Source organism: Arachis stenosperma, chromosome 6 (genome assembly GCF_014773155.1).
Source record: "Arachis stenosperma cultivar V10309 chromosome 6, arast.V10309.gnm1.PFL2, whole genome shotgun sequence".
NCBI lineage: Eukaryota > Viridiplantae > Streptophyta > Magnoliopsida > Fabales > Fabaceae > Arachis > Arachis stenosperma.
The window spans coordinates 20,174,080-20,201,517 of NC_080382.1; the positions used below are offsets into that span (position 1 = coordinate 20,174,080).

At 29.5% G+C, this 27,438-nt stretch overlaps 1 protein-coding gene across 1 annotated transcript; it reads left to right on the forward strand.

The window, feature by feature from the left end:
* Positions 1–22,706: 22,706 nt before the first annotated feature.
* On the forward strand, positions 22,707–24,253 carry LOC130932785 (bZIP transcription factor 11-like). The gene has a single exon (XM_057862198.1). It carries the CDS (start codon positions 23,339–23,341, stop codon positions 23,813–23,815), a length of 477 nt encoding a protein of 158 aa, XP_057718181.1. The 5' UTR covers positions 22,707–23,338; the 3' UTR covers positions 23,816–24,253.
* The last annotated feature ends 3,185 nt before the right edge of the window (positions 24,254–27,438 follow it).

Sequence of the window (27,438 nt, forward strand, 5' to 3'; positions counted from 1 at the left end):
GGGTGCTACACATCACATGACCTCAGACTAGCAAAATCTAATTGAGAAAGAAAAGTATGAAGGCATGGATTAAGTGATCGTAGGAAACTTATCAAGTTTACACATTAACCTTGTTAGAAACTCTTATTTCAAAACTGATTTGAGTAATAAAAACTTTTTGCTACACAAACTTCTTCATGTTCCCGATATCACAAAGAATTTAGTGAGTGTGTACAAATTCTGTTGTGACAATGATGTTTACTTTGAATTTTATTCTAATAGTTGCTGTGTAAAATCTCAGGCAACTAAACAGATTATTCATACATGGGGAGGTTGAAAAGGGAATGTACAAGTTTCTCAACTTCACTCCATCAAGTAAATCAACTGCATTTGTATCAACTGTGTTCATAGCAGATAATCAATTTCTCCTTTGGCATAAGTCTCACCCTTCTAATAATGTTGTTACTTCTGTTCTAAAGTCTTGTAACATTGTTGCTTCTTCTAATAAAAACCCTTGTGATGAGTCATGCTGTATTGAGAAGCCTCATTGCCTTCCTTATCCTACCTCTAATTCTATCTATACTGCTCCTTTACAACTAGTTTACACATATGTCTGGGACCCTGCTCCTATTTCTGATTTGAATGCCAACTATTACTTTGTGAATTTCATTGATGTTTATAGTAAATATACCAGGCTGTATCTCATTAAAACTCGGTCTCAAGTCAAATCAGTTTTTAAATGTTTCTAGCATATGGTTGAATTGTAATTTAACACTAGAATTAAGATGCTTCAGTCTGACAATGCTGCTGAATATATAAGTTTAGCCAAGGACTTATAGGCACAAGGAATAATTCACAGGTTTTCCTACCCACATGAACACCAACAGAACGGCAACACTGAGAGAAAGCATAGACATGTGGTGAAGGGCCTTGCAATGCTCGCAGGAGCTGGAATGCCAACAAAGTACTGGGGGGAAGCCTTTCTAGCTGCTGTATACTTGATAAACAAGTTGCCTACCCAAGTGCTGCAAGGTCAATCTCCATTTGAAAAGCTGTTTGCAAAGCAATTTGACTACACAAGCCTCAAGGTATTTGGTTGTCTGTGTTTTCCATATTTGAGGCCTTACAATAAGCACAAATTGGAGTTTAGGTTAGCTCCCTGTGTCTTCCTAGGCTACAGCACAATCCACAAAGGCTTCAAGTGCCTTACTGAACAAGGAAAAATGGTGATCTCAAGTAATATGGTGTTTGATGAGCACCAATTTCCTTTCAAAAATGACAAGTTTAAACCCTCACAATCACAAGAAGGAGGTTCTTTACCCCAACCTCAATCAGCACCAACCATTCTGCTTCTAAAAATTCCTGCAGCTCCAACATTAGCCTCGAACAACAATCTCCTAAATAGCTATAATAATCCCTCCTATACAGGCATACACCAACTTATGTTAATCCTAGATTAAGCAACTCCACTTCCCCACCAGTACCAACCTCACCTCATCACACTCTCAACTCTAGTCCTAGTCCCTTATTCACTCCAAACATACAGCCACCTAATCCTACCTCTTCTTTCCCTGTGCCATCAGCACCATTAGCTACACCAATCCTAATTTCCATTTTAGATTTTGAAATTGTCCTCCCTCTGACTGTACCTTTGAATATTCATCCCATGATCACAAGAAGTAAAAATGGAGTGTTTAGGTCCAGGGTCTTCTCTGCTTATATTGAACCAAGATCATACCTGGAAGCTGGTTCCCTTACCACAAGGGAGAGAAGCAGTAGGCAGCAGGTAGGTGTTTCAAATTTAGTATAACTCTGATGGCAGCCTCCAGAAATACAAAACCCGTTTCGTGGCCCAGGATTTTTCACAAAGGCCAGGCTTTGATTTCACTGAGACATACAACCATATTGTCAAACCCACCTCAATTTAAATTGTGCTTACCTTGGCTTTGTGCAAAAATCGAAAGATCAGACAGCTTGACGTGAACAATGCGTTCTTGCATGGTGATCTAACCGGATGTATACATGAGGCAACCAAGAGGCTATGAACTGGGAGATGGTCATTTAGTTTGTAAACTAACGAATGCACTCTATGACTTGAAGCAGGCACCAAGGGCCTAGTATCACAAGCTCTCTACAGCCTTGCAACACCTTGGATTCAGTGCCACAAAATCTGATATCTTTGTCTTTGTCAGATTCAAACAAAATTCTACATTATTTGAGCTTGTGTATGTCGATGATATAATAATCACAGCGGACTCTAAAGAAGCAATTGGCCAAGTGATTCAGCAGCTAAATCACAAATTTGCACTTAAGGATCTATGTGATTTGCACTACTTTCTTGGGATTCAGGTAACTAAGACTAATGCTGGTGGTTTAGTCCTGTCTCAAGAGAAGTATGTCAAAAACTTACTCAAAAAGGCAGAAATGGAGAATCGTAAACCCTGCCATACACCTCTCCCATCCTCAATTAAATTTTTTTGCCTTTGGTGGTTCAGTCTTTCACAACCCGAAGCTTTACAGGTCAGTTGTGGGGAGCTTGCAGTACCTCACAGTAACTCGTCCAGAGCTGTCTTATTGTGTAAGCAGACTGTCAAATTTTATGCACACACCTCTGGATAACCATTGGAAGCTAGTAAAGAGGGTGCTGAGATATGTCAATGGCACATCAGGTTTCGGATTGCACCTACATAGAACAAGCATTCACAGCATTTCAGCATTTAGTGACTCAAACTGGAGAAGTGATCCAGATGATAGAAAATCAACTGGAGGGTTTTGTATCTTTTTTGAAAGAAATTTGGTGTCATGGAGCTCAAAGAAGCAAAGTGTTGTTGCAAGGTCCAACACCGAAGTTGAGTATAGAGCTATGGCAGACCTGGTTGCTGAGTTGATCTGGGTAAAGAACCTCATGGTTGAACTAAGAATTTCACTCCAAACATCTCCCTCAATATACTGTGACAATCTTAGTGCAGTATTATTGGCAGCAAACCCAATCTTGCACTCAAAGTCAAAACACTTTGAGACTGATCTGCATTTTGTTCGAGACTATGTCACCAAACAAGTTGTTCAAGTCACTCATGTGCCTGGAATTGTGCAATTGGATGATGCGTTGACAAAACCATTGCCAAGTGCTGCCTTTATGGAATTGAAAACAAAATTGATGGTAGAAGACCTGGAATAATACTAATCCCCCTCTGTCAGACTTAAAGAAAAATATTCAAAGGGAGAAGTGAACTTAGAGCAGTGTGAGAGGGCAGAGGACAAGGACAGCAGCAGCAACAGCAGGAGTTATGATAGCAAGTCAACTAATGAGCCAAATGAGTCTGGCAAGTCAAGAGCACCAGAAAGGAAGCTTATTAGCAAGGGTCATGATAGAGTAAGTTGAGAGAATGAAAGGCAATTAGTCAGCTCAGTCTTCAGTTAGCTTAGTTAGCTCACACACTCACAATTAATTAGCTTAGTCAGTTAGATTTCTGTTGGCTCAATTAGTTAAGCACGTGTGGTTCACAATAAGTGACAGATGTGTTATAAAATATTATTCCTACTGAATTCATGTGAATCTTTAATTTTATCATTCTTGTAATTCAATCAGAAACAAAACTCTCTGTTCTCATTTCTTCTTCTATTCAACCTTCAATCTTTCTCTCCTTAATCTTCTTCTTTTAAGTTTGATACTTTTTCACATATAATATACTAAAGATAAAATTATTATAAAAAAAATATATATAAATAATTTTTATATGTACAAATTAAATAAAACTACCTTAAATTACTTTTAATATACATATTATTCAAAGTTTTGCCCTAGATGATTCATGAAAATAAGAAGCTAAGGAACAGTCCGTTCTTAACTGGCAAGTGGAAAAATTAATCAATAAATAAATATTCAAAAAGATGAAAAATTGAAAAGAGGCATTCCATATAGCCATTCCACTCAATGGAGGACATTAAACCCCACAAAAGAGAAATATATCTTTATTATAAAATAAATAATTTGCATATCATCACATGATTGAATTTGCCTTCGATATTAAGGAAACAAAAGTGAAACCAAACTGAAAGTTAGAATTATTCTATATATTAAGCAGGTCTTTTAATAATAACAATAATAATAATAAGGTATTTTAGGGCACTATTACTGTAAGTATATTAATATAATAATATATAATTATTTATATATCTCTATTTATTAGTTAATAGATAAATAATATTAATTATCATATATCATAATATCAGTGGTTTATGATTAAAAAAAATCTAAAATTTAATTTTTATCGATCTGAAGAAAATGAAGAGATATACAAAGAAGAAACTAATTGCATTTGCATTGCATGCATGCAATAATGAAACAGCAAGTACTCCGTTTCTTTTTCTAGTTAAAATATCACTATTTGAAATCCAATGACTTATATATGTATAATCTATACACCATAATATAATGTTTTCTAAAACTATATATATATATATATATATATATATATATATATGAACTTTTGATTACCAATATTCGAATTCAAAATTTTATTTGAAAATGATAAGTAATTAATAGCCTTATCCTTTTAGTAACTTCAAAATCAAAACCCTAAAAAAAATAAACTAGTAGTAAGAGAGGTCATTATAACTATTATTTTTTTACTAGAAGAAAATTTATTTTTCATTCATAGAAAAACCAAATAGTACTTGTAAGGATCATAGAAACATCAGTTTTATATCGATACAAAAAAACAAAATATCTTATATATTAAACTATAATCTGATAAAAAACACAGTATTCAATTACTAAAAATCTTAAAAAATAAAGACAGAGATAAAATTGAATCTTTGTTATTTCTAGATCTATACATACATGTTGTTTTACAGTAAGAATGTATCTTCTTTTATACATATGTGCCATTATAACTATTTTTAAGAATAAATTAGTTAATATTTATGAACTATATTATTATAATTTTTCTTATCAATTTAAATTTTTTAAATAAATAATTTCATATAGTATTGTAATTTTTTTTACTTAAAAATTATTATAAATCAAATAAAAAATAATAATATAATAAATATAAAACATTTATATTTTTTTTATTAATTCAATTTTTTAAAGAGTATATACCCATTTTGGTTCTTAAAGAATTTCAGACTGGATACTTTAGTCCCCAACTAAAATTAATTACTCGATTGATCGCTAACAATTAACTCCGTCAGTCACTTAGGTCCTTTACTCCATTAATTCTAACGGAGAACAAAATAGTCCCTAACAACTCTAATAGGGGACAAAATAGTCTCTGATCTCCTCTGTTCGGAAACGACACTGTTCTCTCCCAATTTTCATCATTCTAATACTGTAACTTCAAACTAAACAATGCACACTCTATAAATTTAATGTTCACAAGAAAAAAAATCCTCAACTTATTCTCAACCAATTCATACTCAGGAAACTAATGCCTATGTCTCTCAACTTGTTGTCGTCTTCGATGGATCCCATGAATCCAGACAGCAAGTCTGACTTGTTAAGACTTCTCGTCGTCGTTGCTATCTCTCTCCTCCTCTGCCCTAACATTTCTATGACCACATTGTCCACCACTCTGATCGCTTCCTTCAGCTTCTTCTCCGAATTAATGTTCAGTAATCGCTTCAGTTTCTATATGAGCGACAACGGCGACATTGCTCGTTGTAATAGCTTGGATGCGAGATCGAAACTGTCTGCCAACTTTGACTCCGAAAAAGAAGGAATGAAGCACTTGGTGTCTATTTCAAATGAGAATTCGCATATGATGTCGAAGGAGAATCTTCTCATGATGTCCTAATGTCCAACAATCTATATTGCTTGCCGGAGAGTGAAGAAAGGTGTGCCCTTGAAGTAGTTGTGGAACTTGGTCTTGAGGATGTCGTGGACGTTGTCGGGGTTAGAGGTGATGTTATCAAAGACGTGGAAGTGGATGCTTTTGGTGGGTGAAGTGCAGAGGAGGTGGATGTACCAATCAGAAAGATTTAAAAAGTGTGTGGTCCATGACATGTTGAGGTAGATGCGACACGTGTGACAATTACACCATAGCTTAATCTTTGAGCTAAAGAGGAGGAAGGAAAAGATGGAAAAGAAGACTGTGAAGGTGAAGAATGAGAGTATGAATGTTAGGGTTATGCGAGATATGATAAAAATTCGGAAAAAATAGTATCGTTTTCGAATAAAGGGGTCATGGATCATTTTGTCCCTTGTTAAAGTTGTCAGAGATCATTTTGTTCCATGTTAGAGATTTCAGGGATCATTTTGCCTTCCGTTAGAGTTGACGGAGCCAAGAAACCAAGTGACTGATGGAATTAATTGTTAGGGACTAATCGAGTAATTAATTTTAGTTATGGACTAAAATGTCTAATTTAAAATTTTTTGAGAACTAAAATGAATATATATTTTTTTTAATTAAATAAATAGTTTCATGACCATATAAACAAATATAGGCAAAGGCATAACTAGAACTACTTAGGTTTAGAGATCATAAAGTAGAGCAATTTGAGTGGCACTTTTGGCATGGAGGTCATATGGCATCACATTTCACAAATCACATGGATATGATGTACGAAACAAAATCTATAGTTCTTACGTATATCAACTGCTTATCTGTAAAAGCAACCGCACTACCAAAAAGAGAAGCACAAACAACCCTTAATTAATTACTTCATCCATGAACTGTAATCATGTTTATTTGTCCCTAATTAATCAGGTCTTCTTGTTTAATACTACTAGTTAATTATATGTATACTTTATCCGAAAATTCATCTTGCATTAGACAGAACGTAACACATCTATTTTTATATATTTTTCGAGATATAATTATTTATGTTGCATTTTTTTATTAATTTAAACATTTGAAAAAAATAATTGTATGACACAGTATTAAAGTTTTATGTTTAAAAGATTTATAGTTCAATTTTTGATAAACTAAAAAAAATAATATAAGATAAATAAAAAAATTATACAAAAAATAAAAAAATTCTAAAAATTCTTAGTTGAAGGGGCATATTTTAGAAATTTATTTATTCATATTGAAAAACACGGTTTCATGACATCCATTATCCTTTTTAATTACTTCATATGTATTAAAAGGTTTATTTTAGTTGAAGAGAAATATATTAATGTCATCAATATAAAATGTAAAGCAAATGGTTATAGATTATTTATATTTGAATTAAGAAGGTTTTAAGAGGTAATAATAGTTGTCAAACAATATATTTAATTTATAGAATAATGCTACATATTTAAATTATTTTATGAATTAAATTTAGCTAAATTAAATAATAAAATTTAAAATAATATTAATTATAACTAATTTTTGTTATGTTAACTCAATTTAATTAAATTTAGTTGACAAAAAAAATTTGAATGTATTATTCATTATAATGGTCATCTCTTTCAACCATGTATATCTTTTAATACGCTAATTCCCTTATATAAAAAGACTAGGTGCATTATTTTAAAACGTAAATAATTTTGCAAGTGATTACCCAACTGTATGTACTAATAAATTAAAAAAGAAAGAAAGAAGAGAAGAAAACAATAATAAATCTTCAATATTTTCAAAATTAAGCATCTCAGCTTAATTAAAAAAAATAGCTTAATAAATATATTAGTTGCCAAATATTTATAGAAAATTATACATCATGGTTATTATATCCTCGAACCATATAAAATTAAAGAATTCTAACTTCTAATCATCATTTACTAATGAAGAACTATAACTATATATCCTTGCCCCAAAAAAAAAAGTTGTGCCATGATATAGTTTAAATTGTGTAGAGATCTTTTTTTAATTTATTTTATGTTAAATTTATTTATTTTAGAAAAAATAACAAAAATTAAATTCTATTTTTTTATTTTAATAATTTTGATATCTTATTATAAAATTATTTATCTTTAAAAATTAAGAAAAGATATATAAATAATTATATTTGAAATAATGAATAGTTTGAATTAATGATCATATATAGTCTCCTTTGTTGGTGCTACTTTTAAATAACAATTAAGTAATGAAACTTTATTAGAGAAAGCAAATAAAAGTAAAAATGAGTTTTCTTCTTTGAAAAGATGAAACATACATACCAGCAAGTTAATAATATTTGGGACGCCTTTTATGGAAAGTAGCATACGCGCATAGGTTGCCCCATCAAACCGACCATCAAATCACTTTTCTTCAATGTGTCCCTTCTTTCAGTAACGAAAATATTTGATAATTAAAAAATATTAATAAAAAATAACTAAAATTTATCTTATTTAATATTTATTAATTATTATATTAATTATAATAAAAAATATTAATAAAAAATAATTATAATTTATTTTATTTAATATTTATTAATTAATATTAATTAATAAATATTAAATAAAATAAATTTTAACTAATTTTTTATTTTTCTAGTATTACTGTTTTTATAATCTCATTTTTCGTTGAAGAGTTCATTGCTATAGACAGAAACATAAAGACATCATGACAACAATTATTGAACTGTTATATATGGGATGTGTTTAATTTTGTGACTGAAAATCTACATTATTATAAACTTGATTTTTAATGATGAGTTATTTCAGCTTTATTTGGCATTTTTACAAAGAAGTGACACATGGATATATTAGCATATGTTGAAAATTTGATCCGATTATTTGTGTATGGATTGGATGATTATTATTCTACAATAATATTTTACTAACTTTTTCACCATATGATCCAAATTGTAATCTTTAGCGAAATAATTAAAAACGAGGAGAAAAAACGCGTTTATACATAAATTAGAATAATTTTAATGTGAAGAATATATTACAAATTTGAAATTTCACATTGCTAAAAAATAATGTCAGTCAACTCTCATCATTCCATCAACTAATTCTTAAGAGGTTAAATTGATTAAATCTTTGTAACAATTGTTAGTAATTTAAGCGACAACAAAAATGTTGCTAAATAACATAACGATTTTTTTGTTTTTTTTTTTTTCAAAATTTAATAATTTCTTATATTGGAACTTGAAGTCAAACGATTTCAGCACAACAGAAAAACTACATGCTCATGCTTTTTCTGTTAAGAATAAAATTTAAAGCTGAGATATTAGTAAGTTATGCCATATGATTGGCATATGTATTTTAATATATATCCGGATACCCCTACTAGGTACCAAATGACAAATTAATACCTAATTCATAAAAAAAGACAATAGAAAAGGGCTAATAATAGAAGTAAGAAAACAAACTATATAATAATGGCGCTGATGAGACCTTCCAATTTTCATTATTGCTTTGATTAATTCCAATTTCCATCATGATGAGTACTGTGTAAAATAAAATTTTCTATGACACTTGGAAAATAGAATAATTAAGAAAATGTATCACACTATATAATTGACCTAACTCACAAGTAAATAGATTAGTTTGTTTAGCTCAACTTTTTTTTAATCTGTTTATCAACCAAATTAACTATCTACTAGTGGTTATTTTAGTAATTGCCAAAACCTACAGCTAAATTGTTAGATATTTAATATTGGAGTGGTTTATCAATTACTACAAATTATTTTGTAACAGTTTAAAATCGTGACTAAATCCTCTAAATCGCTGCCATTTGTAAATTGTGTATAGTGTTAAAGTCATGATCTTATTATGCTGTTATATGAATCAGGTTAACTAACTTTTAATTCTATTTTGGGAGAATACATATCAACATATATTACATGAATTTAGTTAGGGCACATGTTAATGTTATTAATTAAAAAGATTACAAAAAATCTAAAAACTTATTTTAATAATAACCTATGTTAACTAAAATTTTATGATATTAAAATTATAAACTTAAATAATAAGAAACTCCCCAAAATGCCATGGAGTACATTATTCTTTTGGCACCTCAATAAGATTCTAGCTAATGCTCATTTTTGTCCTTGGCAATGGTCAAACTTTTTAGCGTTAATATTTAAATTGGTATTTGAATTTGTATAAGAACCGTAATTTAGTTGCTAAATTTTAATCGTTTCTATTTAATCTTTAAACTTTATAAATATGACGCATATTGATTTTTAAAACAATTTTCGACACACAAATATTAATAGAACATTGATATAAATCATCAGATGTCATGTTAGAACTTGTAAAATAATATCATTTTAATTTTGACATTTAAATAGTCTAAAAATAATGCTGAATTACTTGTTTTGAGAGGAAAAGTTTCAATAAACATTACTTATGATGCTTTTTCGTTATTTGAGTATCAAAACAAAAATAACATAATTTTACATAATCTAATATGACATTCAACTATCTACATCATTTTTTTGTTAATGTCTATGCGTTAAAAATTATTTCAAAGACTAACATGAGTCATATTTACAAAATTTAGAGACTAAATAAAGCAATTAAAACTTTTAAAACTAAATTAAGATCGAAGTACAAACTCATGATCTGGCATTATCTTAACTTTTTAAGTTGTGTACGACTTTATATTGTTACATGCTACATGTATAAATCATTAATAATCACCACAATAATTAATTCCATACTAATTTTATTTATATAGTTTTATGGATATTTCTAGAAGAAACGTAGCCAAATGGAAATCTGATTGTCACAAAAATGATTAATAATGTGCAATGCATGCATGCAAACGTCATTTAATTTCTCTTTTGGGAACCAATATTATTGTTTTTCTAAAAAATCAAAATAAAGTTATTAGGTCAAGAGAAACTAACAAATTCATGACTTCATGTATCACCAAAATAAAATTAAAGATAAATCATAAGAAGAAGAGAGTATTTATTCTACCCAAGCAAGACCAAATAGATACAAATTATGATCACTATCATAATAATTAATACTCTTTCAAGTCCAAAGCATGACTTATATTCATTAATCTAATGAATACAAAAGGCAATTTCCAAATTGATGCCTTCCATAATACAAGTTCTGGTATGTGCATGATTTTTGCATGACGTTTGACCTAACAATAACAACAATAATAATAAGTTTTTTCATAATTTTTCTTTTTAATCTTATGTTGAATTTCTTTTAGAATATCAATAATCAAATTCTATATCATTTAGGAATAAAAATTTTAATACTATATCATTAAATCATTTATCTAAAAATTGTTTAAGCTAGAGGTATTTATATGATTATATATCTTACAATGTAATTGATGATCTTTTGAGTTGTGAGTTTAAAAATTAATTAATTTTATTGATGTAATAATATATGATTGAATATCAGTATTATTTTTTTTTTTTACACTGTTAACTATGAAACTTAAATTCTTTATTCTTTGCTTAAAAAATATTAGTTTTCTTTTTTTGAAAAAAAAAAGTAATTTATTTTAAAAATTTTAGTTAGGTCAAATAATTTAATATTTTTTTAAAAGTTATATATTCAAATTTCAAGAATATGAAACAGAATTAGTATTAATATTAAACAGAGAATTGGTATTGTGATAACTTTACTCTTAGTCCACTATTCTGGATCTCAGTTAATTTATTCAAGATATGTTATGTATATTTGCGGCTGAGTTAATAAAATTTGAAATTTTTTTGGATAGTGTAAAGTTGCATAACTGTTTTTGTAACACCCTACCACACAGGGCCTTACGCTTAAGTCGTAAAGCAGAGGTGGCAAGGTATTACGACCTCTAAAAGAAAATGATATTTACATAGATATAGTTGGGTGAAATCATATCTAGGAGCCTTGGTGAACAAGCTAAACAAATTAATAAACAGAAAATCGTGACACACTCGCATGGATAATTCGTAAAACGGACAGGTAAAATCGAAATATAACTGAACACATATATATACATATCAGAGTTCCAAAACTCAGATAGCAAGCTCCAGACTCGACCTGCGAAGCTAAGGCCGACCAGAGTATATAATTATGTATATACACAACCCAAAATAAACCCCTGTATCTCCAAATCGACCTCTAGGAGGGACAAAACACAAGATATACATGCGGAGATTCTATAAACATATATACATAGCCTAAAACAAAATATGACAGTCCAAAAGACAGTTCTTCGCTCGTAAGGAGGATACCCAAATGCTCAACGAGGTGTCTCTCGACCTGCATCTGAAAAACAACAACATAGTATGGGATGAGAACCGGAGGTTCTCAGTATGGTAAAGGTGCCCGCATAGTTAATATAAAAGGTCTCGGGAAAGCCAGAGGCATTCCTAGAACTTCGACACTCAGATTTCAGCTTGAGAATTCAACTAAACCAGAAATTAGGTAAGTTGTCTAAGGTATTCTAATTCGGAATCTAACTTTAACCTAATAATTCACGTTCTGTCTCCTCTAATCCTCCGAATCATTGGTGGAACAATCCTCTCTCCTCACACCTTCGCCAAGAAGGATTTCTCAGAAAACATACACATATAGTCCAAGCAAGAAAAGCACAGGTAGAGAAGCATTTACAGCAAGTAGAACAAGTAGCGGATAAGCAGAATTAAACAGTTAAGCAAACAAAAACAATGCACACTCAAGCAAACAAACAAATGCATATGATGTATGCCTGTCCTATGGCTGATGAGTCTCATCTGTCGGTTATACAGCCAACCCGACAAGTCCTGGTAGTTAACCATTGGACAGTCCCTCTGTGCGCGCATCCCCAAGCTCAATAATATTCCATGGAGTCAAACTCCAAGCTCAAATATAATATTCCATGGAGTCACACTCCAAGCTCAATAACATAGTATTCCATGGAGTCAAACTCCAAGCTCAATAATATTCAATATTCATATTTATATGCATGCCCATGGGGGAATCCGGGGTGTTAAAGTGCCCGGTCACATCTTGCGACAGAGGGTCAATAAATAGTCTCAAATACACAAGCCACATAATAATCTCTTTCTTTTTAAAATACCACTTCAAATCAAACTCCAATTCTTAAAGAAATTTTGGCAGTATCTCCTCTAAAGCTCGAATTTCTGCCACCCTTCAAGGGTCCCAACTATCAAATCAAACGCCTCTCAATCCTTCAAATCATTTCCAATAACAAATTATTTCATAGTCAAACAAATACCAATATTAAATCTTTTTCCAAACCGACCAACTTCAACAGCAAATTATTGACAACAGCTAAACCTCACATTTTATACCATATACACCATCCATCAAATATTCATTCATTTCATTCCTGTCTTAAGGTCTTCTAGCCTAAGTTTTCACGTGACATTAAACATTAACTACGAGAAACCAAAACCATACCTTCGTACGGAATCAAAATATTCAAAGCTCCGGAGAAGCTTTCTGACTGAGCTATCGAAGAAGAAAATGTCCAGAATCGTCTATGCCTCCTAAAACTCTCGTTGGCCAAATCCAAAGAAAAGAGGAGCTACGCCATTGTCAACTTCTACTAATCAAAAATGGTGTCAACGTGTAGAGGAGGAGGTTACGAATACTTTCACCGGATTAGATTTTTGATTGGAGTTATAGATTTTCAGAAATCGAAGCAGAACGTTCGAAGGGGTTCACATCAGTCACGCTCTTCTCTCTCGCCGTTTTCTTTCCTTTTTTTTCTCCCACATATGCTGATCATATATATATCTATATACATATGATTAATTAGTAAACCGCTTTGCCTTTCTTTATTATATATATATAAACCGCCTTAGCTTTCTTTATTATATATACATAATGATAATGATAAACTTTAGTGGACATATTTATATATAATGAATTAATGATTGAAGTACATTAATACGTATATGCATAGTCTTTATATTTATATATATATATAAATATAAACGTAAGCATAGATTAGGTAATCGAAAATAGGTAAATCAAATAGTTATAATAATAATAATAATAATAATAATAATAATAATAATAATAATAATAAACGTAATAGTAATAATAATAATACAATTATAGTAATAATATTTATAAAGCTGAAAGTATATGAGTTATTAATATAAATGATATTAGTAATTTAAGGATAAAAGATATTTGGTGAAATATTAGTAAAGCTAAGCTCACCAAAGAGTACTGATATTTATTCATATAATTAAGTATCAAACTCGATAATAATATTATGATCTAAACTCTATTTTTAAATAATTACAATATCAATTATCAAATTAAAATATACATATAAGTTTCATTATTTATAAATTACTGGAATTATAATTTTAATTATGTAAAATATTTCATCATAAAATATTTATATATATAAAAATATGAATTTGATTGAATTCAAATAGTTATAAAATTAGTTCAATTACTGATAATAAAATAATTTCTAATGGTAAAAAAAAAACTCCAATTTATGAAATAAATTATAACTTATTTATATTTATATTTTTAAAACTGAGGGTCTCTACAGTTTTCAATTAAGAGCAAGTGATGAATTCAAATTCATAGAGTTTACATTACCAAAAATAAACAAAAATAATATAAAGGGTAAAGTATGTTTTTTGTTTATAATATTTATAATTTTTAAAAAAAATACTTTTAACGTTTAATTTTATTTAATTTTGTCTTTAGTATTTTCGATTTATTCAAAGTTGTTCTTAAATGTTTTTAGTTTGTCTTTAATATTTTAGATAAAGTTAACATACCTGAAATAACTTGTCAGAAAGTCTGTGATAGGTTTTAAATGGAGGAGTAGAGGTAATGGTACTGAAGATATTTCAAAAAAAATTGTCTCAATGATATTGTCTCTGATGCTATGATGGTGGAGGATACCAGCCTTCAAGTGGCACCCCAAAGAAATATGAAATTACTCTCGTGGAATTGTCGGAGTTTGGGGAGACCCCTGACAATCCACAATCTTAAAGGGATTTGCAAATCCTACTCCCTCGAGGTTGGTTTTATCTGTGAAATAAAAAATTAATCTCGACAAGTTGAAGGAAAACTAAGATCTTGTGGTTTCAAGGAATGGTTTATTGTAGATCCGGATGGATTATCAGGGGGTTTGGCAATGTCATGGAAGGATGGTTGCACTGTTCAGATTTTACAGCATGGTAGATTCTTCATTGCGGCATCAGTTCTAACAGCTAGTTCTAATGATCTCTATGGTGTTCTAGGTGTTTATCTCAGTTCAAATGATCAACATAGAATGGCTCAATTTGCTAAATTAACTTCAGTCACCCAACAGTTCGATGGTAAGGTTGTGTTAATGGGTGATTTTAATGCCATTTCTAATCAATTGGAGAAAGCAGGTGGGGGTGCTAAATCTCCTTCTATTGAAACCTTTAACAGTTTTATTGATGATAATTCCCTGATTAATATTGATATGGTCGGAAGACCATTCACTTGGTCGAATAGACGGAGGGGTGATGAGTTGATACAGGAAAGACTGGACCGATTCCTGGTAGGAGTTGACTGGCAGCAACTCTATCCCAATGCAATGGTTCTTAGACTGTTAGAATCAGGTTCGGATCACTCCCTTCTTCTCTTAGACTCTAATCTGAGAACTGAGAGATCTAAACACCGATTCAAATTTCAAGAAAGATGGTGTTCCAATGATGAAATAAAGCAGATTGTTAGAGAGGTTTGGCACGAACAGATTGATAGTTCAGCCATGTATATCCTAACTCAAAAAATAAAACGTTGTCGGCATAAGATTGTCAGATGGCAGCAAGAACCCAGATCTAATTCGAAGGTGGAGATTGATTTACTATAGTCTGAATTAGAGGAATTTCGTTTAGCAAGAATTCATGGAACATACTTAGTGGTGATGTGTTTCGAGCAGTTAAGAGCTTCTTTTCAGGAGGCAGAAATTTAAAGGGTTTTAACCACACTCAGATCTGTCTTATTCTCAAAATTTCTGATGTTAAAGATATGACTCAGGTAAGGCCAATAAGCCTATCTTCAGTCTTTTACAAGATTATCTCCAAAGTATTTGTACATAGACTTCAGGGTATGATGAATAGACTAATTAGCCATAAGCAGAGTGCTTTTATTAAAGGCAGATTAATCTCTGATAATATCCTAATTGCTCACGAGTGTATGCATTACTTGAAGAACAAAAAAAGGGACTCGAAAATGAAATGACGCTAAAATTAGATATGAGTAAGGCATATGATAGGGTGGAATGACACTTTCTTTGGTTTATATTGGAGAAGTTTGGTTTTGACTCCCGGTGGATCATGTGGATTCGAGAATTAGTGACAACTGTTTCTTATTCTGTTATTGTGGAAGGACAACCTTATGGTTTCTTCAAACCAAATAGAGGTATTCGGCAAGAAGATCCTCTATCCCCCTATCTTTTTCTTTTCTGTGCAGAAGGTCTCTCCTTCTTGCTACACAAGGCAGAACAAAACAGACTAATTCATGGTCTTCAGATACATAGGCGATGTCCCAAGGTCAACCACCTCCTGTTTGCTGATGATTCCATCTTATTCTGTAAGGCTAATCCTGAAGCATGTTCAAATATCCTGCATTTATTGAATTCTTATGAAAGCATAAGTGGCCAGAGGGTAAATCTTAATAAATTTGCTATATTCTTTAGCCACAACACTCCCTCCACTACTCGTATACTACTGGCTAACTCTATGAATATTAATCATATTAAGACTCAAGATAAATACCTGGGTTTGTCTTCTACAGTCTCTAAATCGAAAAAGGCTTCTTTTAGTATGATCAAAGACAAGGTTCGAAAAAGAATCCAAGGGTGGAAGCGCAATCTTCTTTTGTTAGGTGGTAGACACGTATTGCTTAAGGCAGTGGGAGAAGCTATTCTTATTTATACATTGTCTTGCTTCATGTTGCCTGATAGTTTAATTTCGAAAATTCACTCTCTACTTTCTCAGTTCTGGTGGGGACAAAAAGGTTCTAAAAGGCGGATGGCTTGGATTAGCTGGGACACTATGACTCGCCCACAAAAAGAAGGAGGCATTGGATTTAAAGATCTCAGAATCCAAAATCTGGCGTTTTTAGACAAATAATTTTGGCGACTCGTAACACAGCCTACTTCCTTATTCTCAAAATTCTAAGAGGTAAATACTTTAGCAATGGTAATGCTATAACGGTAGAAATTGGAGTCTTACCTTCTTGGGGATGGAGCAGCATACTGGAAGGCCAAAAGATTGTTGAAAAAGGTCTTAATTGGGCTGTGGGTACTGGTGAGAATATCCGAACCTTTGAGAATCCTTAGCTGCCTCCTCCGTATCCTTTAATGATTTTTGACATGCTAAATAGACAGGCTATTTTTGAGTTGGTTCCAAGAGTTAAAGATCTAATTACTGAAGATAGGAATTGGAATCAGAATCTCATTCAAGAATTATTTCTCCAAGACGTTGCAAACAAGATTTTGTCAGTTAAAATTCAGCAGAGTAGGAACAAATTGCAATGGGATTTGAACAAATCCAAGCAATATAATACAGTTTCAGGTTACAGAATTGACTATTTATTTTGCCATCCGCATCTGGAGTTTTGCCCTAATTATATGCAGCAGAAAAAGCCGTGGATTGATCTATGAAAGTTGAACTTGCCTCACAAAATTAAGCTATTTATCTGGAAAGCTCTCCATGACCGGCTTCCGGTGCTTGCTCAGATTCATCACCGCATCCCATCTATATCACCAATATGCCCCTGCTGTCATGAAGCAACGGAAACAATCACTCATTGTTTGATCGATTTCTCTAGAATTAAAGACGTAAGGTCTCAGAGTTATCTTCGTGATTGTCTTCCCCCTCAGAGTCCTAACGACTTTTGGACATGGTGGACTGCATCAACAGAGATATTTAACTCGTTGAAAAATACTGACTGTAATCCTCAATTGCTTGCCATCATTTGCTGGAACTGCTGGAAAGCTCACAACCAGTTGATTTTTGAAGGTTCTACTTCTATGCCGTCTGCCATTCTAGCAAGCTCTGTCAAGTTGCTTTGTGAAATCCAAAGAACTCACAGTTTAGGTCGTCATCTCCATGAGGCAAGCTCTTAGTTGCATTCAATTTGATTTATCATTCTTTCTTCTTTAAGATTTTTTCTTCGTTTTTCGACTACGCATCGTTGGATGAATACCTTCAGTGTAGTGTTTTTGGAAAATCCTCACCTTTTATTATGCTGTCCTGTTTTTGGACATCTTTGTATTTCATTTTTCAATAATTAATAAAATATAACCTATTATCTTTGGAAAAAAAAGTGTTTATGAATAATTTTGACATAAATAAAAAATGTTAAAAATAAAAGTAAATAAAATTAAATATTAAAATATTTTTGAAGAAAATCACTTACAGACGAAAAAAGCATATTTTATTATCTTAATATAAAAGTTACAAATTTTAAGAGAAATACCCCCCTTTAGCTCTAAAATTTGGATACATATTTTTTGTCACTTAAAAAAAAATGACTCACGAGGTGGACAAGGATAGAAAGCTTGACAACACAAATATATGGAGGATCTATATGGAAAGAGAAAGTGGTTTTCATGATGAGGAGGCTTCATCTTCAAGTTCGATTTGCTACTTAGCTTGAAAACTTTGAAGAGCAAAACAGATTTGTCTTGAAAGAAGTATCATAATATAACTGTAGTACCTAACCTATTATGAGAAGAAACACTTTGACAAGTCTACATACGAAAAGCGGAAACATACACATCTTTAGTGGAAATAATGTGGAATGCTAAAGTAGGCCTATTGGTCATAGCTACTACCTAAGTAATGTTATTGTTATTTTGCCCGCTTAATAAAAATAAAGTTTAATTATTCTGTATGAACTTATAATTTTACTAAATTTTTAATTAGATTTTTAAATTATTTTTTTAATTATTAGATTCCTATATTATATTAAATTTATAATTAAATTTTTACTGTGATAAAAACGTTAGAATTAACAGAATATTTTATCAAACAAAATGAATATACCTTACACTTAACTAGATATTTTGTATAGTTTAATAGAATATTTCGTTAATTCTAATATTTTTGTCATAGTAGAGACTTAGTTACAAAATCTAATATAGTATAGACATCTAAAAAAAAATATACAAAGACCTAATTAAAAATTTAGTAAAATTATAGAGATCTATAAACTAATTAACCTTAATAATAATAATAATAATAATAATAATAATATATTTCTTTTTTAATTTATTATGTCTCTATATATAATAAAACCCTTAAATGAGTATAAATTAAGATTTTAATTTTTGTATATAGCTACCATACATATGTCAAATACACACACTATAAGGCTTGGTAGCTCTTTGTGCATGTGCTCTCTCATAGTGACTCTTTCACTTACTCACTAAAATCAATTAAGTATTGCTTTTCATCAAGTTGTTTACAAATTGAACTTTTGGGGGATTAAAATCTCTCGCAAAGTTGCAATTCTTCTGTGTTGTTCCTATCTTTAATTTGGAGGGGCCACACACTTTAATTTAGTATCCAATCTTGTATTACCAAAACATCGGAAAACACTAATTGGAACTTTACACTTTACCAACAATAATTGAGGTGAAGGAACCTTCTCTTAGCTAGGCATATTTTTAGGCTTTCAAGTTTTTGAAATTGGTAAGCTTTAATTTCATTCAAGTGCTTTTATTTTTCCATGAATGTGATATATCTATATATAGTGATTTTTGCAATCCGAAAATGCAAAAGAAGACACATGGAGGTTTGGGACTTGTTCAAACAAAAAGATTCATATATAATATCATAGACATGGAAGAAGCTACTAGAATTATATAAACATATATATAACTCAAGTTATAAATTAAAAGTTAGTTTAAGAAAGGGAAGTTGTTAAATATAGCTACTTATTAATATAAAGATTAATTTACACAATTGGTCCATGCACTTTCAGTAAAATTACAAATTAATCTCTATATTTTAAAAGTTTATAATTGGATCCCTACAGATAATTAAAATTTGCAATTTAGTCTTTGTCGTTCAAAAAACGTTTAATTTAACAGAATATTATCAGCATATTTTCTATTTTAACAGAATATTCTTAGCATATTCTGAGAATATTCTGTTAAATCAATATTTTTTTATTGACAAAGACTAAATTCTAAATTTTAATTCTCTTTAGAGATTCAATTACAAACTTTTAAAGTGTAGGACCAACTGTGTAATTTAACCTAATATAAATCCCACCATCTTATATATAACTAAATTTTGGACCCATATTTCACGCCTATTTACCTTATTTATGAGCTCCCAAATAACTGAATAACAAAAACAATATAAATTTTAATATCATATTAAAATTGAATTAACCTAATTTAAATTTTAAAAATTGAATTAAAAAAAATGATCAAGTACTTATAAAAGCTATTATAAATTTATAACAATATTTCCGTGTCACGTGTAACAACATAAGATTTATTTACCAACTTAAACAATTTTTTTGCTAGAGGTCTCTAAGGTAAAAGTAGGTCAAATTATTCGATTTGCTCGTAACTCAGTTTATTTTATTAAATAGATCATGTTTGAGTCTTTTGTAAATCTGATAAAAGACTTTGAAAAAATTCATAAATTTTGCTTGATCGATCTGTTTAATTTATTTATGAAAAAAAAAACTATTCTCAATAATCATTTATATATGATTAAGTCTTTCCTAGTATAATAGTTTTTTTTTTTTGTATAATTATGGATATCATTTATATATGTAGACTATGGTTGTAAATAAAATTGTGAGTTATAACTTATTGTTGATATATCAATAATTATGAATTATAAATTATAGTACGTCAATGTGAGTCTTTTAAAAATGTATGGTTTTGAATTGTAATTTATGAAGCAAATTTTTAAATTACCTCGTGAATTTATTTAGCTTTTAAATAGGCCGAAATTAATTAAACCTAAAAAAAATAAAAAAAAATACTATGACAAATATGATGATGAGTAGTGATTAGTTCAAATAACATAATATCTTTATTTTTATGTAGCGATATCGGATTCGAGCCTCACTCTTAATTAAAAAAAAAGTTAATAAATTTATATAATATTACTAAATATTTTTACTAACTAGTATTTTACTACTAAAAATTAAATATGTAATAAAGAAATAATTAAAACTCTATCCAAAAAGTCAAAATCAAGTTGAGCTAAAAAATTAACAATGCACCACCTAATTAAAACGCGAACTGTATAAAAAGTTTCCAAAAGCTATTAGGAAAATAACTTCAAAATAAACATCATCATTTTAAGACATTTAGAATTAGATAAGCATTTACATCACTTTATATATTTTTAATTGAATTTGATTTACATGATGATGACGATGGTGATGATGTAAATTGCCTATAATACCTTTTCATTTTTTTAAAATGATTTTTGAGGTTTTTTTTTTTTTTTTTTGGAAGTAAAAGATATTTCAAGCCAATTAATAGAAGTTTAGAAAGTTAGGTCCATGGTGCTCCATATTGGAAAGCATGGAATATGCCAAATATATATTTTAAGATAAATAGTTTTCTGCAGCCGAAAACCATTTATGTGTACTCTCATGTAGTGTGTGTGAGTGTCCACTTGACCAAAAAAAAAAAAAGATAAATAGTTTTTTTCTCTAGATTTTGATTTCACCATAATTTATTCATTAACTCACTCATTATCCATTAATAATTTTTCTTTCTGAGAAAACTTTGATATCTCTTATATGTAAATTAAATCTCATTTCTTGTGAATTATGATCGTTAATTTAATTTAAAGTGATATTTCGTTCGAATTTTAAATGAGAATAATTTAATCTGACATCAGTTAAATTTGGATCAAATAAATTATAGTACATATTTAAGTTAATTAAAAATATATATTAAAAGCCCCATAGATCTATTAATTTATAATTTTGAAAATTTATTTTTTCAGCCCCTACATACATAAAAAAAGTAATACAATTGATCTAGGACCTAACAATTCTTAATATTAACAAACATTACAGATAGATAATCAGAGGTTTAAAGCTAGCATATATCATATACAAAGAATAAGAAATTTCTCCACCATTTTTGTCATTCTTCAAATTAAAATTATTCATATAATTAGATTTTATTTTAATTTCTACTTAGAACTCCAATTGATAATTTGTACATACCCATTATTAGTTATAATTCATTAATTCTCTGAACCAATTATATTATATATTTTACAAAAGACCATGGCCAAGCCAATTTAGAAGCAAAGAGACATGTTTGCACTAACTTAAAGTTTTCCATAATCTACAGTTTCCATTGCTCAATCTCACCTTTCTCTCTGTCCTACCAAACCCTTCAAAGAGATTCCGATTCCTTTGGCTTTTACTTTTGCTTCTCTTTTTTTTTTTAATTTTCCTTTTTTTTCCAGTCTCCCTTTTTGCGTCGTAATTCATGACAATTTTTTAAGCGAAAATATATTATTATTTAATACTATTATTTACTATATGAAAATGTAAATATTATATAAGCATTTATATTACGTTATGAAAAATAATATAAGAGTGTCAAAATGCACAAATTGGGATGAAATTCATGCAGTGTATATTTTATATTTTTTAATATCACATAATGATGTATTAAAATAATTCTAGAACACCACATTCTCATTTATACATATAATTTATTTCTCATTTTTTTCAACTAAATTATCATGTTAATTAAGAATGTGATTGAATTGATTATTTTGGTCCATATCAACCTTTCTGGGTCCATATACGTATGTGATTGAATTATTTAATATTAAATATAATATCCACTATCAACTATTTCCACCTTTTATGTTCTATAAATTGGCACTTCAATTACTTCACTACTTCCCTTTCCCCTTTCTTCCTCTTCTCCCATATAGATTTAATAATTTGTGCTATCATCATTTCTCTCCTTTTTTCCCTTCTTGTGGCTTTTGTTTTCATCTTTGATTTCAGTCCACAACCCATTTGGTTAATTAATTAATTAATTAATTATTAATTAAAAGGGTTAATATAATTTTCATGAATTCTCTTCTATTGTTCCTCCCTTATTTTTCAGCAGAAAGTTTTCATTTTCTTTGAAACTTGATGCTGAATTATTCTTGTTTGTTCATGTTTGACATTCATGTCTCCAGTTCTTAGTGAAATCCTTCGTTCCGGTTTTATGATAAATTCCTCTCTAAGGCGTAGAACTCATCTTGTTCAATCTTTCTCTGTTGTCTTCCTTTATTGGTTCTATGTTTTTTCGTAAATCCCCTAACACCATTGCAACATTATATTATATCATTATTATAAGCTAGTAATAAATAATATAGTATCATTGTAAGCTAAGTATATTAGCCATTAATTGTCCATGTTTGTTCAAAGTTCCTATTAGTATTGTGTCTCTTTGAAATCTATTTTTATTTTTGAACAGAGTAAAAGAAAATTACATAGATCTTTTTCGTTTATATTAAAATCAAGATAATTTGATCATCTGACCGATCAAAAGATACTAAAATTAATTTTGCTGAACATATTTTGATCATGGCCTCATCGAGTGGAAACTCGTCTACATCCACCAAATTTTGCGGCTCTGAAGAAGATTTGCAACTTCTGATGGATCAAAGGAAGAGGAAGAGAAAGCAGTCGAACCGCGAATCGGCGAGGAGATCTAGAATGAGGAAGCAAAAGCACTTGGATGACCTAGTTGCTGAAGTTGAGAAGCTTAAAAAGGAGAACAATGAAATCCTTACCGGAGTTAAGATCACAACACAAAAGTTTCTGAATATTGAGGGAGAAAATTCCATCTTAAGGGTCCAAATGAGTGAACTTACCAAAAGGCTTGAATCACTCAATCATATGCTTAGCTTCTTCAACAACAATAACAACACCATCACAAGCACTAGTACAATTTTTGATAGTGAATTCTACCATGATTATAATTTCATGAATCATCATCACATTAACATGTGCCTTAACCAACCCATCATGGCATCTTCAAATCACATGTTTGAGTGGTGAGTTATGAGATGAGACTCTAATAAAAAAAAAAGGAATGAAAAAAAAAAGGTGCTTGATTGAATGATTGATTATTGTACTAGTCTTTGTTGGAGTTGAGTCATCATAGGTGGAATTATTGAGTGAGGGGGGTGAATATTAGTTCCTGGCTAGGGTGAGGCACTAATAATTATATATATTAAGATATTATTATATTAAGTGGAAGAAGTTGCAAGAGGTGTTTTTTTTTTAATTCATTTTGTTTCGTGCACAAACACATTTTTTCCTTTTTTGAAAAATTGTGTTTTTATTTAATGTACGAAATAAAAATGAATCCAAATAATACAAAGCATTTTCTAATGTTTTGCAAGAAGAAAAAACAAAAAAGGGTGTCGGTGTAGTTGTACTATTTTTCTTTTTTTTTTTTTTTTTGCAATAGGGAATGTAAATGTATGAATGGATGTGCTTTTGAATTGTAAAAATGGTACTCTTCTTGTTGCTCCCAAAATAATTGTGCATTTTATTTTTATTTTTAAAAATATTATTTATATACTAAAATTAACTACTAAAATTAATTATTATATTATATACATATATTATTTAACTCATCATTTCCAATATATATTTTATATTTGTCTTTAATTTTAATGTCCATATAATATGATTTGTTTTATTTTTTTCTTCTAAGACCCACTACTTAGGGGTCCACTTAATTAGGCTCCAAAAACAAATGCCTAAATTAATTAGGCTTTGGCGTAAGTGAGAGTGGGGCATAAGCTATAAAGGAACAAAACTTGTAATAAAAAATGTGTAGTATTTAACAAAAAAAAATGTGTAGGGGTTTAAATTTCAATATTATTTTAAGAGTGTATATGAATTTCATCTATTCATTGGATTTGAACAAATTTATTATCTGATCAATCCGACCTACGAAAAAAAAATGCATACACAATAAAGAATTCAAAATTTTGATATTTGCTTAAACACATAAATAAATTAATTATTCGATCAATTTAAATTTGTTCATAAAATAGTACATATAGTTCAATTTAAGCAAATTATGTTTAAATGTAATTCAAATGAAACAAAAAAGATGGATCCAAATTACAAATAAGGAGTAAACGTTGTTCTTTTCCAATCACTCAAAACATACAAATCTTGTCTCTCAGGTGCAGATGTAATTTATTCTTTTAAGACAATTTTCTTTCTTCAACTACCGATATTTAGAATTTATTTTGAGCTTTTACACCAACAGAATAACTCTAATAATATTTAATTTCTTACACGTTTTTTTTTTTGGATGAAACGCTCTTCTTTTTTTTTTCATGAATAATTTCTCATAGCCTTTTGCCCACACTCGATGATCACCAAACATAAATCTTCTTGCCTTTTCATTTTTTGTTTTAGGTGAGAAAATCGTCATACTTGGATAAGAACACATATGACATAACATAATATAAAAGTTTAGGCCCAAATTAGAATAGGCCTTTTAGTTTGAGAGTTACAAAACTTTTGGCTGGTGTAGTCCATTTTAGCAAATTTTTAACTAAAAAAATAATTCTAAATTTTGTTACATAAATATAAAAATAAAATATATTTTTTTTACCCAACGCTTTACTTTTAAGAGAATTATAGTATACAGAGCAAAGTTTAAAGATATGCTTACGTGGCAAAATTTAAACCATACACTCTAAAGCCACACTTTTCACTCAAAACCGTAACTCTTCACAAAGAAAAGCGTCACCTAATGGAAAAAAGTAAATTAGAAGATTTAAGAGAAGAAATAATTAAGTTATCAAAATTAATAGATAAAAAATTAATGATTTTAACTAATGTTAATTGTAATGACACCGAATTCTTAAAATCAATACAAAATGATTTTTCTCAAAATCTTTATTTTACCATAAGTTTTATTGAAGGACTTCAAAAACCTGAAAAAACTTATTTTTCACACGAAATTTCTAAAAGATGTTACCATGGAAATGATTCCCCACATCTTTATCATACTTTCAACCCACAATTAAATTCTATAGTAGATATGCTTGAAGAAATATTAGTATCCATAAAATTTCAAAGAGATAAGGAAAAAGAGAATCCCAAAGAAGAAAAATTTCAAAATATAATCAACATAACAGATCTAAAAGTAAAACCACTATTGAAATTATGAATATTGAAGAAAAATTAGAAGAAGTTACAATGCTTTTTAAACAATTAAAAATGGCTCAAGAAAATAATATTATGGAACATGGTTTTCAAATAGAAGAAGAGTTAGTAAATTCTGAAAATATAGAAAATGAAGAACACATTCTAGATTATTCAAGTGACGAAAAACCAGCAATTCCAATACAAATAAAAAATGAAGTTGGAACATCTAAGGATAATCAATCTCAATTTAAATGAGAAACATGTTTTGATAATTATGCTTTTAAAAAAGGGTTTATAAATAAAGATTCAAAATATACAAAAATACCATCAAAATATGTTCCTAAAATCCAGGAAATTGAAGGAGAAAGAATGCTTGACTTAGACTGTAAAAAGAATGAAAAAGAAATTTTCGAAAATTGGTTGAATTCCTTTTTATTAGAAGCCTTTACTAATCCAAAACTTAGTGAATTGTCTGGAAGAGATATTTGGAATTACATAGGGTTTCATACTAAAGGAACTATAAGAGATTATATGACATCAATAGAGAACCAAATAATAGAAGAATTAGCAACAAAAACGACAGCTTATGATAAAATATTATATATAATGATGATTCTATATAAAGAATTTTTTGGAAAAAATATTATAGATCATAGACAAGAAGTCTATAATAAAGAATATCAAGAAGCAAAAAATCATTTAGCTAATATTCAGATATATGATCTATGTAATGTAGAGTCTTATATATGTGAATATAGAATACATTATTACAAATTAAAAGAAGAAGATAAAAATCATTATCTTAGTATGTATATAACAAAACTTCCATATCCTGCTAATGAATTTATAATAGGAAGATTTATAAGAGAAATAAATAGAGGGACAATTGAAAATAATTTTGGTGGAGCAACCTCTGCAATAAGAGAGGAAATAAAAGAACGTTGTATGCAAGAAGCGACTCAAAAAAGATTTGCAAATATAATTAGAATTTGCTGTCAGGATAATGAAGAAATACCCCAAAAATATGGTCTTCATAAAAATTTTCAAAGAAAAAGAAAATATCAATTTAGAAAAAGAAAATACTATCCAAACTGGAGAAAAAAGAGGTACTTTAGAAAAAGAAATAACAATAAAAACAAAAGACAAAAAAATGACTATTGCTCGAATAAAAAAGAAAATTGCAAGTGTTGGTATTGCCAATAAGAAGGATACTATGCAAATGAATGTCCCAAAAAGAAGGATAAAAAAGATCTTACTAAGCAAATAGAAATTGCTAAGTCTTGTTTCATGGAACCATTAGAGGAATCTGATGATAACTTAGACTATATTTTTGAATATGTCTCAGAAACAGACTCAGAGATTGAGTAATAATGCCACATTTATTACTATAAAAATAACAGAAAAGTTTATAAATGCTTTCATAGATTCTGGAGCAACACAATACTTTGCTAGTTCAAATATAAAACTTGATTGAAAAAAATTAAAGAAACCATTAAGAGTTA